This window comes from Ovis canadensis, chromosome 4 (assembly GCF_042477335.2).
Source record: "Ovis canadensis isolate MfBH-ARS-UI-01 breed Bighorn chromosome 4, ARS-UI_OviCan_v2, whole genome shotgun sequence".
Taxonomy (NCBI): Eukaryota; Metazoa; Chordata; class Mammalia; order Artiodactyla; family Bovidae; genus Ovis; species Ovis canadensis.
The window spans coordinates 59,556,356-59,571,377 of NC_091248.1; the positions used below are offsets into that span (position 1 = coordinate 59,556,356).

At 39.1% G+C, this 15,022-nt stretch overlaps 1 protein-coding gene across 1 annotated transcript in view; it reads right to left on the bottom strand.

Moving 5' to 3' along the window:
* The window catches only part of RELN (reelin), a 538,096-nt gene that overhangs the window by 59,240 nt on the left and 463,834 nt on the right, over positions 1-15,022 (bottom strand). Inside the window, exons 42-45 of the mRNA XM_069587839.1 lie at positions 7,736-7,956; positions 5,227-5,374; positions 2,476-2,734; positions 1,357-1,606 (exon numbers count right to left, since the gene is read on the bottom strand). Of these exons, the coding sequence (XP_069443940.1) occupies positions 1,357-1,606; positions 2,476-2,734; positions 5,227-5,374; positions 7,736-7,956 (878 nt within the window). The remainder of the gene's footprint in view (positions 1-1,356; positions 1,607-2,475; positions 2,735-5,226; positions 5,375-7,735; positions 7,957-15,022) is intronic.

A 15,022-nucleotide genomic window follows, 5' to 3' on the forward strand; every position in this document is an offset into this window, starting at 1 on the left:
GCAAAAAATTTCTCTACATTTTAGGCCCCAAGAATCCAAAATAGAACAGGTCCTTGTGAACATTCTAGTTTAGATCTCTTGGAAGAACAGTGATACAGGGTGGTGAAAGACTAGGAAGTCCCCAGAATCTTGATGGATCTGCAAATTCCAGTGAAGTGTCCAATTATGCAATGACGGCAGCGTTTATTGCTCCTAAGATAGGTCCCTGTATGTGTATGTACATGTATGTGTGTGTGTGTATGTGTGTGTATGTGTGTGTAAGGTATGTGTGTAGGTGCACAACCTAGAAGATGAAAACTAGTCAGAGTCAGGGTGGTTTAGACTATACTATGATCCACAATGGCAGAAAGTATTAGGCAAAATGGTAACAACAAAATTTCATGAATCCTGGGAGAATGGAAAGGAGACAATAACGTGACTAATCTAAAGCCCTATCAATTAAAACACATGTAAAACCCTGTGTGTGTAAATCCTACTGCTGACTCTGACATTCCTTATGTGTAAATCCTACTGCTGACTCTGACATTCCTTATGTGATAAGACTCTTTTATTCTGTAAATATGATACCTAAAAATTCTGGATTTAGGAAGGAGAGGTTGGGATGTATGGAGAGAAAACGTAGAAAGAGTTAGTTGCTCAATCGTGTACAACTCCTCACACCTCCAAGGGCTATGGTAGCCCTCCAGGCTCCTCTGTCCATGGAATTCTCCAGGCAAGAATACTGGAGTGTGTTGCCATTCCCTTCTCCAGGAGATCTTCCTGACCCAGGGATCAAATCCAGGTCTCCTGCACTGCAGATAGATTGTTTACTGTCTGAGCCACCAGGAGGAGACAGTAACAAGGAAACTTATATTACCATATGTAAAATAGATAGCCAATGGGAATTTGCTATATGACTCAGGGAACTCAAACTGGTACTCTGTAACAACCTAGACAGGTGGGATGTGGAGGGAGGTGGCAGAGAGTTTCAAGAGGGAGGGATATATGTATACTGATTCATGTTGGTGACTGATTCATGTTGATGTTTGACAGAAACCAACACAATTCTGTAAAACATTTATCCTTCAATTAAAAAATAAATTAAAAAAATCTGGAGTTACAAAATGATACAAAATTTTGGGTATCACATATATAAAAGAAGTCTTCATGAACATATACTTAAAATAAGTTTACATTCTGAGGCTTTCTCAAACTCAAATTACCCACATTATTAAGAAAGCAGTTGTGGTTTGACTGAAAACGCACTCGTGTTTTACTTAGAGACTTCTTGGAGGTATAGTTCAGTCCTTTGACTGTAGCAGTCACAGATGCCCATTTATACATGCTTGCTGCTCCAGCTAGAAAGGTAACACTCACCATAACAAGAATCTGTGACCGAGCAGGAGGCAGCAAAGTCTATCTGTAGGAAGGAATCCTCATTCACAGCAATGTCCGTGGTGACCACATAACGGGTGCTGGCCTTTTCAATGAAGACAAGGGCATCACCTGTAGAGCCACACACAGGCATCTTGGTGCCTCCGGGGTGAAGCAGCCACTTCCTACTATCCAGAGTTGTGAAATCATCCTCCAAGACTGTATTGCCAGAAATATTTCCACCAATGAGGATCTGAAATAAATTTTTTAAACAAAAACTTTTCAATTTGGTTTTGAGACATGAGAAAGGTCAGTCCTTTTTTTTTTTTTTTTTTGTTTTTTATCTGTCAGATTGCTCACAACTGGCATTATTCAGCAAGCATAATGTTAGGGGGCCTTTCAGAATGCTCCTGTTTATGTGGTCTGCTTGCCCATCTGGCAAGGAGCTACAGAAACAAATTGAAAGTCTGACAAAACCATTCACAGCCTTCATGGGCCAAATTGTGCCTTTGGAAACTACATGCACCCAAGCTGGGAATGCAAAATTTGGTTATATGTGATTTTTCCAAGTAAAATTTCTATTTAGGAACAGTTGTACCCTAAGGCATTTCAGTTCCAATTCTTTGCAGGGCTTCTACTGTTTGTTAACAGATTCTTTGAGTTCTATTGGATATGCATTTTATTATGTATGAAGATCCTTTAGAACTGTTCATAAGGATGTTAGGGAGATTTACTTATTTTTTTTCCTTCAAAGGTTAGGAAAGAGGATATGGTAACTACTGTATGTGGCACAAATGCTAATTTGCACATTTTCCTTTTCAGAGAATTATAGCCTTGAATCATGCTTAATAAAATCCCTCTAACCATATGGCAGAACCCTCTATGAGCAGGACCTGGGCCTTCTGTTGTGTCATTCATTTTTATAGGCTCAGGCATTTGAGGAACTAGAGAATGAAAGGAAGCTAAACGCCATGTCTAATCTAGCAACATGCCCTTGAGTAAGTCACCCAACTTGTGGGTCCTGGACCTCCTCTACTGAGCGAGGGGTTGGCCTAACTGCTTTCTAAAGCCATATTCAGCGCAAATGACAAAATTATAATAGTTAGTCTTGAAGGGACTGACCTGGTCGATAACCCAGGGACTGTAGAAGTGCCCATTTTCAGATGGTTGCCACCAGCGGAGGCGAGTAGAAGCAGAACGGGCTTTCAGAGGTATCTCCAGGGCAATGTATCTGCCCACATTGCTGGAGTTGCTGAAAAGGAACTCTTGAAGGAGACTCCACGAGAGGCCACCATTGAGAGAATACTGTAGAAGCACAGGTTGGCTCCTGGGATCTGGAACACCTTTACCACATCCCAGTCTCATGAAGAACTGCACAAATCTGATACAAGCAAAATTTACTGTAGACAAGTGCACAGGGTAATAGGGGGAACTCACAGATTTAATGAATACGATGATTTAATGAACATTCAAAGTAATTGTTCCGAAGTTTGACTTCCCTTTTAAATGTGAAAGGGAGTTAGTAAAATGTGAAGTCTGAAAAAAGGCTACTCTGTACCCATATTGATATTTGGTATCCCTCCACCCGGTCACCCACCAACAAGGGAGTGTCTGAGGGATTTGAACATTTTTCCTGCCCTCTGGCTATTCTTACTCTTGCCTGGAAAATCCCATGGGCGGAGGAGCCTGGTGGGCTGCAGTCCATGGGGTCGTGAAGAGTCGGATATGACTGAGTGACTTCCCTTTCACTTTTCACTTTCATGCATTGGAGAAGGAAATGGCAACCCACTCCAGTATTCTTGCCTGGAGAATCCCAGGGACGGAGGAGCCTGGTGGGCTGCCATTTACGGGGTCACACAGAGTCGGAAACGACTGAAGTGACTTAGCAGTAGCAGCTGGCTATTTTTAAGAAGATGGGAGCAGTCCAAAGGCTGTCCAAATTTGGGAGTGTATATTGCTACCTATCTAAGATAAATCTGCATCTTTGTCTTTAGTATATGAAACTGAAAGAATGCAATTAATGTAGTTTATGTCATTTATCCACAAAATCATCCAATCCCATCTTTTACCAGTAGTTTTTCAGATCTCATATTATTGGTTTTGTGAGACACTTTTAAATTCACCAGTTGTAGCACCTCTTTGTGAAAGGCCAGACATTTTTTGGAAGAGGTGTGTTAAGCTTGAGTCTCTTTTCTGTGTTTTGTGCCAGGAGCAGGGGAGCATGAGTGTGGGGTGGTGTGGATGGTGGGCAGTGCCAGCCTCTGACTCTTGCTGCATCTGGGATGGATGATACTGGCCATCGAAAGATGTGGCAGTCAGCCAGTGGCAGCCTTCCCAGCTGGCAGGGAGGTGGACAGAGTGGCAGCTGGGCTGCCAATGAAAACCAGCTCACATGTTATCTTTGGCAGGAGAGCTGTTGGTTCCTGGTCTGGCTGCTGTGTTAGCTGGTAATGCAAAATACATTTCCTATGTAACGCAATACACATACCCAATTATGAATGCATGTCAAACATATGAAATATATTGGGGCATATAATAAATGTTATCAGTTCCATATATAAAATCATTCATTCCTCATGGGTTCCTCCTCTCCCCCATATCCACTATCAGAATATTCATTTACCTTATAACCCTGAGAAAACTGGGATTTTACATGGAGCATTTTGAGGTCAATATATGCAAATCCTACACAGCATGCTACTGAGATGAGATAAATAATGGAGTTTTTAACATTGGATTAATGAAAAAAATACATGGTTACTGCCTTGTAAAGATTTTACCTATAAAAACAATAATTGTTTTCAGAGAAACACTTTTAGTATATTGTCTACTTGTATTGGGAAAATGTTTACATTAATTTAGTTATAGATAAACCACGTAAGAATTATTTAGAAAAGCCTAATAATTTCTAAATTAGAGAATTCAGTTGCCAGTGATAATTCTTAGATAAAGAGCAGCAAATTAAACCATATGCATTAAAATAGGATGGAGATAAATAAAATCTTGCTTTCTGTAACTGTAAAATTATTCCTATAGATAGAATTATATTTTATATGAAGCATGATCAAACTTATATGCAATAAATGAAACAACTTAAGAGAAAAAGGAGGATATGTTAAAATATATTTTAAGATACTCTGAAATATTTCAAAAGATAGAACATGATTTCTTTACTCACTTGCAAAAATAGGTCAGGGTTCCATTTTATACATTTTAAACTGTAGTTCTTATTTTCCTGGCTAAGTTTTTGGCTCATCAAATGATCAAGGGATACACATCTTGACAGGACATAATCCTTGGAGCCAGTTTAAAATGTTTGCTTCTGAGTGACTGTGCTTAATTTAGAAAATGAGTGACTCGAATGTATGAGCAAATCATTGGAAAGAAATGCTTATAAACAACAAGCCTACACTTTAGATGTTCTTAAATTGTTAATGGATATAAAATTAATGGTGAATAATCTGTGAGCACATTGAATTTCAATTAAGCTTTCTCCTGAGCATGGTAAATAATTTCTACATAGACCAGGTGTAATGAAAAGTATTCTGTAGAAGGTAGATAAAGAAGATTATGTTCTTAAAGATAAAGCAAGGTAAACATTGTCATTTCCTGATCACCACCTAGTAGAAGACCAGGTATTAGCCTCTTTCTGTTTAGCTCCGTTTCATTTCTGATCCAGTTATTGCATGATCTCTCTCAGTTTTAGAATGAAAATTGTGTAAACTGTGTCTTAATGGAGGCTTTGACAAGCCAGAAGCATAGCATTTCCAATGGCAGGCCTTGTCCTTGAGATCTCTGCTTCTTTTTGACTTGATTATGTTCTTCTACTTTACATTACAAGGTAGTTCTTCAACAGCATTTAAAAATGATTACCTAGCATGTGATAAATCCAGATCTCGTGTCATCAACATGCGTAAGCCATCTTCATTGAAAAAGAGGTTGTTTCCACTGGAAAGGATTCCACACTTCCGAGATGGCTTTCCACCACTCATTAATAAGAATCTATCAGATTCTAGCTGGCCTGAAACGAATGGAAAATGTGGTTTACCTGTGATCCCAAATATAGCCATATATTTTTAAAAAGAATATGCCAAATGTTTTGTGTAGTTTTAAAATATGAAGTCACAAATACTGAAGTCATAGATTTGGGGGATAAGAGGTCTTTTCAACATTTTAGCTTGTTTGAATTGTTTAACGTTGGCTGTATAATTTAAGAGTCCACATGACAAAGGAAGGGGGCCTTTCCCTAGTATCTATGGTCCAGCCAAACTGTTCCCTCCATTCTGCTCCTCTGCAAAAACAGACACTGGCTGGTCAGAGTGGGTCAGTTCAGAATTAAAGAAGGGTAACGAGACCTTTCCACTGACTTCTTTACTGTGTCCTTGCTACTGAGAGGACAGTATCAGGCCAGTGTTATATACTATTTTAAAAGCTACAGTTTTAATGTGAGAAATTTCAGTGTAATTTAATATTTCCTATTAAATAATGTCTTTCGAAACCAACTCACCAATCTCTTCAGTTATTCACCTTTTTCGATTGTGGTAAAGGCATAATACATTAATTTTGCCATTTAACCATTTTAAAATGAATGATTCAATGGCATTTAGTCCATTCATAATGTTGTGCAACCATCACTGCTAGCTAGCTCCAGAATTTTTGTTACCCATAAAGGAAATCTTGTACCCAGTAAGCAATTGATCTCCCTTTTCCCTTCACCCACCCCGCTGGCAACCATTAATCTTCTTTCTGTTTCTATAGATTTGCCTGTTTTGAGTGCTTCGTAAAAATATGACATGTGTTTGATTTCTTCTACTTAGCATAATGCTTTCAAGATTCATCTATACTGCAGCATGTATCAGTATTTCATTCCTTTTTATAACTAAATATTATTCCATTGTAATGATATACCTAAACCTAACTTTAAAGTATACGTTGAAGCCATAGATACATTGCAAAACATTCGCAGGCAACTTGGGGAAAAAAAAAATCAGTCCCATTTTTCTAACCTAGATATGGACTTCCCTGATGGTTCAGTGGTAAAGAATCCATCTGCAACATAGAAGATGTGGGTTTGATCCCTGGGGTGGGCAGAACCCCTGGGGAAGGAAATGGCAACCCACTCCAGTATTCTTGCTTGGGAAATCCCATGGACAGAGGAGCCTGGCAGGCTCCAGTCTATAGAGTTGCAAAGAGTTGGACATGACTTAGTGACTATTCCACCACCACCACCATTCTAACACACATAGCTATCACATTTAAGACTTTCTCTTATGAGAACGTTTTCCCAATTTTATCAGAGTGCATATCCGATGCATATACAATTGTGAATAATTTCAATCATTATAGTACATGTTTTTCTACGTTGTCATCCAAGATTAACTCTTTATATAGACATTTTCCAAAATTATCATTGATTAGAAATTACATATGATAGAAAATGGGGCGAAAAAACCTTACTTTTTCTTAATTATCATCTTGTTCACTCTTACTGATTTTGTTTCAAAAACAGAATCCTATGAAGTTCAGAACTAAACAAAGGCACAGGTGGTTCCAAATGTAATGAAAAATAATGAAATATTAGGGTGAAATTTAGTAGCTCAGCTGGTAAAGAATCTGCCTGCAAGGCAGGAGACCTTGGTTTGATTCCCGGGTCGGGAAGATCTACTGGAGAAGAGATAGGATACCCACTTCAGTATTCTGGCCTGGAGAATTCCATGGACTATATAGTCCATGGGGTTGCAAGGAGTTGGACATGACTGAGTGACTTTCACTAATGATTACTTTTATATTACAAATTGTGTGTGTGTGTGAATTGCTCAGTCATGTCCAACTCTTTGTGACCCCATGGACTGTAGCCCTTCAGGCTCCTCTGCCTACAGGGTTCTCCAGGCAAGAATACTGAAGTGGGTTGCCATTTCCTTCTCCAGGGGATCTTCTGGACCCAGGGATCAAACCCGAGTGTCCTGCATTAAAGGACTGTCTGAGTTACCAGGAAAGCCTGAAAGGCAGAGTGTACCACATGAGAAGACAATATGGTCAAGGATGAAATCTTGAGGAGCACATTTAAAAGCAAGGCTTTAAATAAGTTAAAAACAAACAAACAAAAAAAGTAAGGCTTCCCTGGTGGCTCAGATGGTAAAGAATCTGCCTGTAATGCAGGAGACCTGGGTTCAATCCCTGAGCTGGAAGATCCCCTGGAGAAGGGAATGGCTACCCACTCCAGTATTCTTGCCTGGAGAACCCCATGGACAGAGAAGCCTGGTGGGATACAGTCCATAAGGTCACAAAGAATCAGATATGACTGAAGTGACAGCACACACAAACTGTGCTTAATGTGTAAACTCTTTCACAAAGTTATATAGGTTTCACAAGAAAAGATTACCTTCAAAATCATCCTTGAGAAAATCAGGATTTTTGGTGCTTATTTTACAGGTTGGACCTGAGTAACCAGGATCACATATACACTTGGTTCCATTGATACAACTCCCATGTCCGTTACACATCTCTTCACATTGTGGACCAATATAGACATTATCAATAGCCCATGTCACTGGCTGTGAGCCAGCAGAATAAAACCCTTGGTACCATCTGAAACGCACAGATCTGGAAAAGAGATACAAGTCTTTCAAAAGCTAACCAACAGAACAATATCTTCAAAGTAAGCACATCTGATCAGTGAGCAGTGGGCAGTTACCACTTCTGCACCACACTCAAGTAGAAAACAAGGTTCAAATATTCAAGGCCACAAATGACATTCCTCAATCTCTAGGATGTTGCCAATAAAGTTCCTGCTTTCTACAAGCCTTTCCCAATAGTGTCACTGTCAAAACTCCATCTGAGTTTCTATCTTTTTCAACACTGACTTTCTTGGTGAGGCATTTTCCATTAATTAATTAATTATCTATGGGGCTTCCCAGCTCAAATGGTAAAGAATCTTTCTGGAATGCCAGAGACCTGGGTTTGATCCCTGGGTCAGGATGATTCCCTGGAGAAGGGCACGGCAACCCACTCCAGTATTCTTGCCTGGAAGATCCTGTAGACAGAGGAACCTGGTGAGCTACAGTCCATGGAGTCACACAAAGTCGGACACGTCTGAGTGATTAACACACACACAAGCTCTGTATAGGCTTCCCTGGTGGCTCAGATAGTAAAGAATCAGCCTGCAATGCAGGAGACCTGGTCTTGATCCCGGGTCAGGAAGATCCCCTGGAGAAGGGAGTGGCAACCCACTCCAGAATTCTTGTCTGGAGAATTCCATGGACAGAGGACCCTGGCAGGCTACTGTCCATGGGCTGGCAAAGAGTTGGACACAACTGAAGCGACTTAGCATGCGTGCTTTGTTAACTAGTCTTTTTAAAATGAACTTAAAATTCTCATAATATAAAAGTAATAATTAACTAAGTGCACAATTTTGTGGTGTTTAGTACATCCACATTGTTAGCTTGCTATCACCTCCATCAAGTTCCAAGACATTTTCTTCACGCTAAGGAAATCCTGCACTTATTAGCAGTCACTTTTGATTCTCCCCTACACCTAGCTCCTGAAAACCACTAAGCTATTTCCTGTCTCAGTGGATTTACCTATTCTAGATATTACATATAAATGGAATCATACACCATGTGACCTTTACTGTCTGGCTTTAATCCCCTATCATAGGTTTTCAGGGTTCATCCATGCTATAGCAAGTATCAGAATTATATTCTTTTTATGACTGAATAATATTACATTGTATGGCTAAATCACCTTATTTATTCATTGATCAACTGATGGACATTTTTTTGTTTCCACTTTTTGGCTACCGTGAATAGTGCTCTTATGAATATTTCTGTACAAATATTTGCTTGAATACCTGTTTTCAATTTTTTGGATAGGATGGTAGTAAATTTGCTGGGTAATATGGTAAATAACTAGCTCTTTAATTTCTCTCTCTTCCATAATTTTGATGGAAGTTCCATTATTATAGCTATCACAGCTGTGAGTATTTAAAAGGACACCTATTTCCCTTGTTGGCTATGAGCTCCTAGAGACCAATGCCCATATTTGTTTCTTTTTTGCAATCTCTTTTGTGCCTAGTGCGGTGTCTCACACATAGCAGATGCTCAGTTAGTGTTTCCTGAATGTCACTTTTTGTGGAAAGCCTTAACAGCCACTCTAGGGTGTTTTGGATTTTGTCCTATTGACAACAGAGAGCCTCAAAAGATTATTTTAAAGAGATGAATGACAAAGTCAAGTTTATTTTTAGTTAAATGTCTCTCATTTCTTAATTTCTCTTTAAATGAAAGGTAATTTTGCTTTTTACTTGTAAGATGATTGTCCTATCATATTGCTGAAGACAATTTAACTCTTTAGAAATAATCTACATATTTAGGTTGTAGGCCAGAAATATTAATAATTGAGTATATTTTATTATTTATAAAACTCAGTTCAAAGAAGATAGTCTTTTTTCAGAGGAGCTAGATAGAGAGATGGTCACACAAGTCACTCCCATCTCTTTCAGAATTTCCCAGTTTATTGTGATCCACACAGTCAAAGGCTTTGGCATAGTCAATAAAGCAGAAATAGATGTTTTTCTGGAACTCTCTTGCTTTTTCCATGATCCAGCAGATGTTGGCAACTCGATCTCCTGTTCCTCTGCCTTTTCTAAAACCAGCTGGAACATCTGGAAGTTCACGGTTCACGTATTGCTGAAGCCTGGCTTGGAGAATTTTGAGCATTACTTTACTAGCGTGTAAGATGAATGCAGTTGTGTGGTAGTTTGAGCATTCTTTGGCATTGCCTTTCTTAGAGATTGGAAAGAAAACTGACCTTTCCCAGTACTGTGGCCACTGCTGAGTCTTCCAAATTTGCTGGCATATTGAGTGCAGCACAGTCACAGCATCATCTTTTAGGATGTGAAATAACTCAACTGGAATTCCATCACTTCCACTAGGTTTGTTCATAGTGATGCTTCCTAAGGCCGATTTGACTTCACAGTCCAGGATGTCTGGCTCTTGGTGAGTGATCACACCATCATAATTATCTGGGTCTTGAAGATCTTTTTTGTACAGTTCTTCTGTATATTCTTGCCACCTCTTCTTAATATCTTCTGCTTCTGTTTGGTCCATACCATTTCTGTCCTTTATCGAGCCCATCTTTGCATGAAATGTTCCCTTGGTATCTCTAATTTTCTTGATGAGATCTCTAGTCTTTCCCATTCTATTGTTTTCCCTATTTCTTTGCATTGATCACTGAGGAAGGCTTTTTTATCTTTCCTTGCTGTTCTTTGGAACTCTGCATTCAGATGGGTATATCTTTCCTTTTCTCCTTTGCTTTTCACAGCTATTTGTAAGGCCTCCCCAGACAGCCATTTTGCTTTTTTGCATTTCTTTTTCTTGAATACTAGACCACCTGACCTGCCTCTTGAGAAACCTGTATGCAGGTAAGGAAGCAAAAGTTAGAACTGGACATGGAACAATGGACTGGTTCCAAATAGGAAAAGGCGTACGTCCAGGCTGTATATTGTCCCCCTGCTTATTTAACTTTTACGCAGAGTACATCATAAGAAACGCTGGGCTGGATGAAGCACAAACTGGAATCAAGATTGCTAGGAGAAATACCAATAACCTCAGATATGCAGATGACACCACCCTTATAGCAGAAAGTGAAGAACTAAAGAGCCTCTTGATGAAAGTGAAAGAGGAGAGTGAAAAAGGTGGCTTAAAGCTCAACATTCAGAAAACTAAGATCATGGCATCCGGTCCCATTACTTCATGACAAGTAGATGGGGAAATAGTGGAAACAGTGGCTGACTTTATTTTTCTGGGCTCCAAAATCACTGCAGATGGTGATTGAAGCCATGAAATTAAAAGATGCTTATTCCTTGCAAGAAAAGTTATCACCAACCTAGGCAGCATATTAAAAAGCAGAGACATTACTTTGCCAACAAAGGTACATCTAATCAAGGCTATGGTTTTTCCAGTAGTCATGTATGGATGTGAGAGTTGGACTATAACGAAAGCTGAGCACAGAAGAATTGATGCTTTTGAACTGTGGTGTTGGAGAAGACTCTTGAGAGTCCCTTGGACTGTAAGGAGATCTGACCAGTTCATCCTAAAGGAAATCAGTCCTGGGTATTCATTGGAAGACTGATGTTGAAGCTGAAACTCCAGTCCTTTGGGCACCTGATATGAAGAACTGACTCATCTGAAACGACCCTGATGCTGAGAAAGATTGAGGGCAGGAGGAAAAGGGGATGATAGAGGATGAGTTGGTTGGATGGTATTACCGACTCAATGGACATGAGTCTGGGTAAACTCCGGGAGTTGGTGATGGACAGGGAGGCCTGGCGTGCTGCGATTCATGGAGTTGCACAGAGTCGGACACGACTGAGCAACTGAACTGAACTGAACAGACACAAGTCACAAGTGTTAGTTGCTCTGTAGTTCCCAACTCTTTGTGACACTATGGACTGTAGCCCACTAGGGTCCCCTGTCCATGGGATTTTCCAGGCAAGTATACTGGAGTAGGTTGCCACTTCCTTCTCCAAGGGATCTTTCCAACCCAGTGCATGCATATTAGTATCCTATGAATTGGTCTAATTTTCAATTATATAGAAACCAAATTCAGAATAACCTTTTATTTGAGACAGAGAAATTAGAAGTCAGTATCAGAAACATTTATTAGACTTCTAAAGTTTAGTAGGTAGTAAAGCAGACAGAGTCAAGTTCCCACATATAATTTTAACCCTAATTTCATTGTTCATATCAAGACTCCAACTATATTAAGGTGCCCCCAAAATGCCAGTTCATAATTAAATTTTATTATCTAATACCTGTCAGAGTTTAGTCTTGGCAAGAAGCACTTCCTACCTTTTGAACTTTTCAGACTGCTGAGCTGAGGGAAATGGCTGGAGTTTTCCTTTGAACAAAAGCCTACATGGATTTTTTTGAACTTCTTATTTATTCAAATGTTCTGAATACAAATGAACCACCTTGGTTGGATATTTATTATTGTTCACCTGTCTTGACACAGAAACTGCAAGCACTATGATAAATGGACTGAAGGGTCTGGTTTCACTGTGGTTCCCCATCTGCTGAAATCTTATTTTGAAAATTTCTCACTGCCACCCTCCCTAGTGAATGTCAGTGTCTGTTCTCCCAAGCTAGTGGTATTCAAAGGATCTGTTTTTTAAATGTAAACTTTAAATTTTAAGCACACAGCAGTGCTTTCATTAAATAGGGGTTTTGGTTGACTCATTATGAAACTGTATAAAGCAAAAGCAATTAGGAAGTTTCAAAGACAAAAAGACTCCAGATGAAAAAGACACAAGGGTGATGTGAATAAAATGTGATAGAAGCTCAATACTTAACGCTTCAAATGTGAATTGACATTTGAAATGGCAAAAATGCCATTTCTGTACCTGAAACATTTAGTATAGTTTTTTTGGTACCTAGTGTCCTGTGAGTGCACATAAAAGGGCAATTTAAACATGGGTAATATATTTTTCTTAGCATCTAGCACTTGTGCCACTATCATGTACCATGCTGAATACAAACCAAGGAATGGTTCACTGAGTTGGAGAAAATTTAACTTTTGCCTTCCAGCAACTCATGCCCGTGTGGGTTTTAAGAAGAGTGCTAACTGTTGTCCTGAAACAAGGACTAGAGAACACTTCTAAAGCAAATTCTTCTCTTTGCAGAAACTGCTGAAGTCAGTTTGAAAGGTAAGTTGATACCATTGTAAGAGCTGGCATGCCTCCTTAACATATTTACTTTCTTTTTGTAGAAATGAAAATCACATGGAATACAAAGAACAAGATGGTTAAGTTCTGTACCTTTTATAATTAGAGGAGGCATATTTTAAACTGAATTCCAATATCAGTAGGTAAAAATATAGATGTCTGCTTTTCTCTTGCTCAAATTATATCACCATGCCTCATGTATAAGCACAGCCTGGTGGGCAAAATCAGCTGGCAGTGATGCAGGCCCTGGGACCCTGGAACGCTGTCCTGGGGTAGGGAGCTTCATTCAGTGCCTCTGTGTGGCAGTGATCTTATTTCATACTCCTTTAAAATGGATTATTTTCATGTAGGAACTTTCGGAAGCATGTCTCAGTTGTTAAGACAATCTAAACTCATAGCTTTCACCTTATCTTTATGGTTGTTTTCTATTTAACCTAATTCTTACCTGAGCCATCGGAAGAAATTAACAGTCCACCAAAAAGAAAACCTGCAGCTTTTCATAATACCATAATGACCATGGTATTGGTCACAGGTGCTAAAGTGATTGGCTATCCAACCACTTTTCCCTGTCTACACTGCCCATAAGGGCTTCCCAGGTGGCTCAGTGGTAAAAAATCTGCATATAATGTAGGAGACACGGGTTTGACTCCTGGGTTGGGAAGATCTCCTGGAGAAGGAAATGACAATCCACTCCAATATTCTTGCCTGGGAAATCCCATGGACCGAGGAGCTGGAGGGCTATAGTCCATTGGGTCACAAAAGAGTCAGACACGACTTGGCGACTAAACAACAGTAGCGCTTCCCATAAACATGGACTTTGGGCATCCATCCCTCTGTTGCAGCTCTTGGTCTTTTGGCCATAGCTGACTGGTCAGATTTTCTTTTCTAGAAATGTAGAATTAAGAATTCTAGAAAGTGAGAGCTGGAGTTTGATGAGTGATATTACTATTAGCATGATAAAAAGGATCACAAACTCCTTTTGCTGATGTCCTCACACTTTCTCAGTGGAGTCCATGATTTCCTAGCATGTTTCTAATAAGTTCTTCCACTGCTTTTGGTAAGCCTCTTTATATTTCTTGCAACATATAATCCTAAATAACACAATTGATTTTGTGTAAAAGTTTTTTCCTGAGCTATTTCCCCCTGCTAATTCTTATATAGACAGGTTCACACCCCACCTCCATACACCATAATAGCAGCTTTCTGGTTGTGCTGATTGAGTCATCAGCTCTATCTATTCTTATGGTCTTCAGAGATTCTCCTTGCTTCCTCGACTATCACTTCTAAAGAATCTTGAGGATGTTTTATTTGGTAATGCTTATTTTTTAAAAAATTAGATTTTCTAATAATTAGAACAGTATCCTGGTGTAACAGTAAGAATTAATAAATGATATACTCAATAGTACAAAATATTAGAGCCCTTAGCAATCAAATTACAAAAATTTTGCTGATGGTATCATGAGGAGTGAATGGATTTATGTTCAAAGAGAACGAAGACTTTTGAAGATTCACTTTCACCCTTTTGGAAAAGTGCTAGGTATTAGTAGTTTCGCTTGAAGACTTGAGACTTCTAATTATGCTGAGTTTCACATGGGGAATGTAAGTCTATCCCCATCTTGAAAGTATAATATTAGTACTTTTTTCTTTTAAATACCCAAAAGAGTAAGTTCTTTATTCTGAGGGAAAAGACAAATTCTGAAGTAGGCTACTTTGTTGACTTTCTCTTTGTCCACCTGTATTATAAGTTTTATTTTTTGAACTATACTTTTCATTTCATATTTATTGGGATTGAAGTTCTTTACTTCCAAATAACTTTTCAATGGAAGAGTCATATATATGTAACAAGAATACTGAGAGAGGTTGAAAAGATAGAAATACCTGGGGGAAGAGTGCTTGCTGCTGCTGCTAAGTCACTTCAGTTGTGTCCGACCCTGTGCAACCCCATAGATG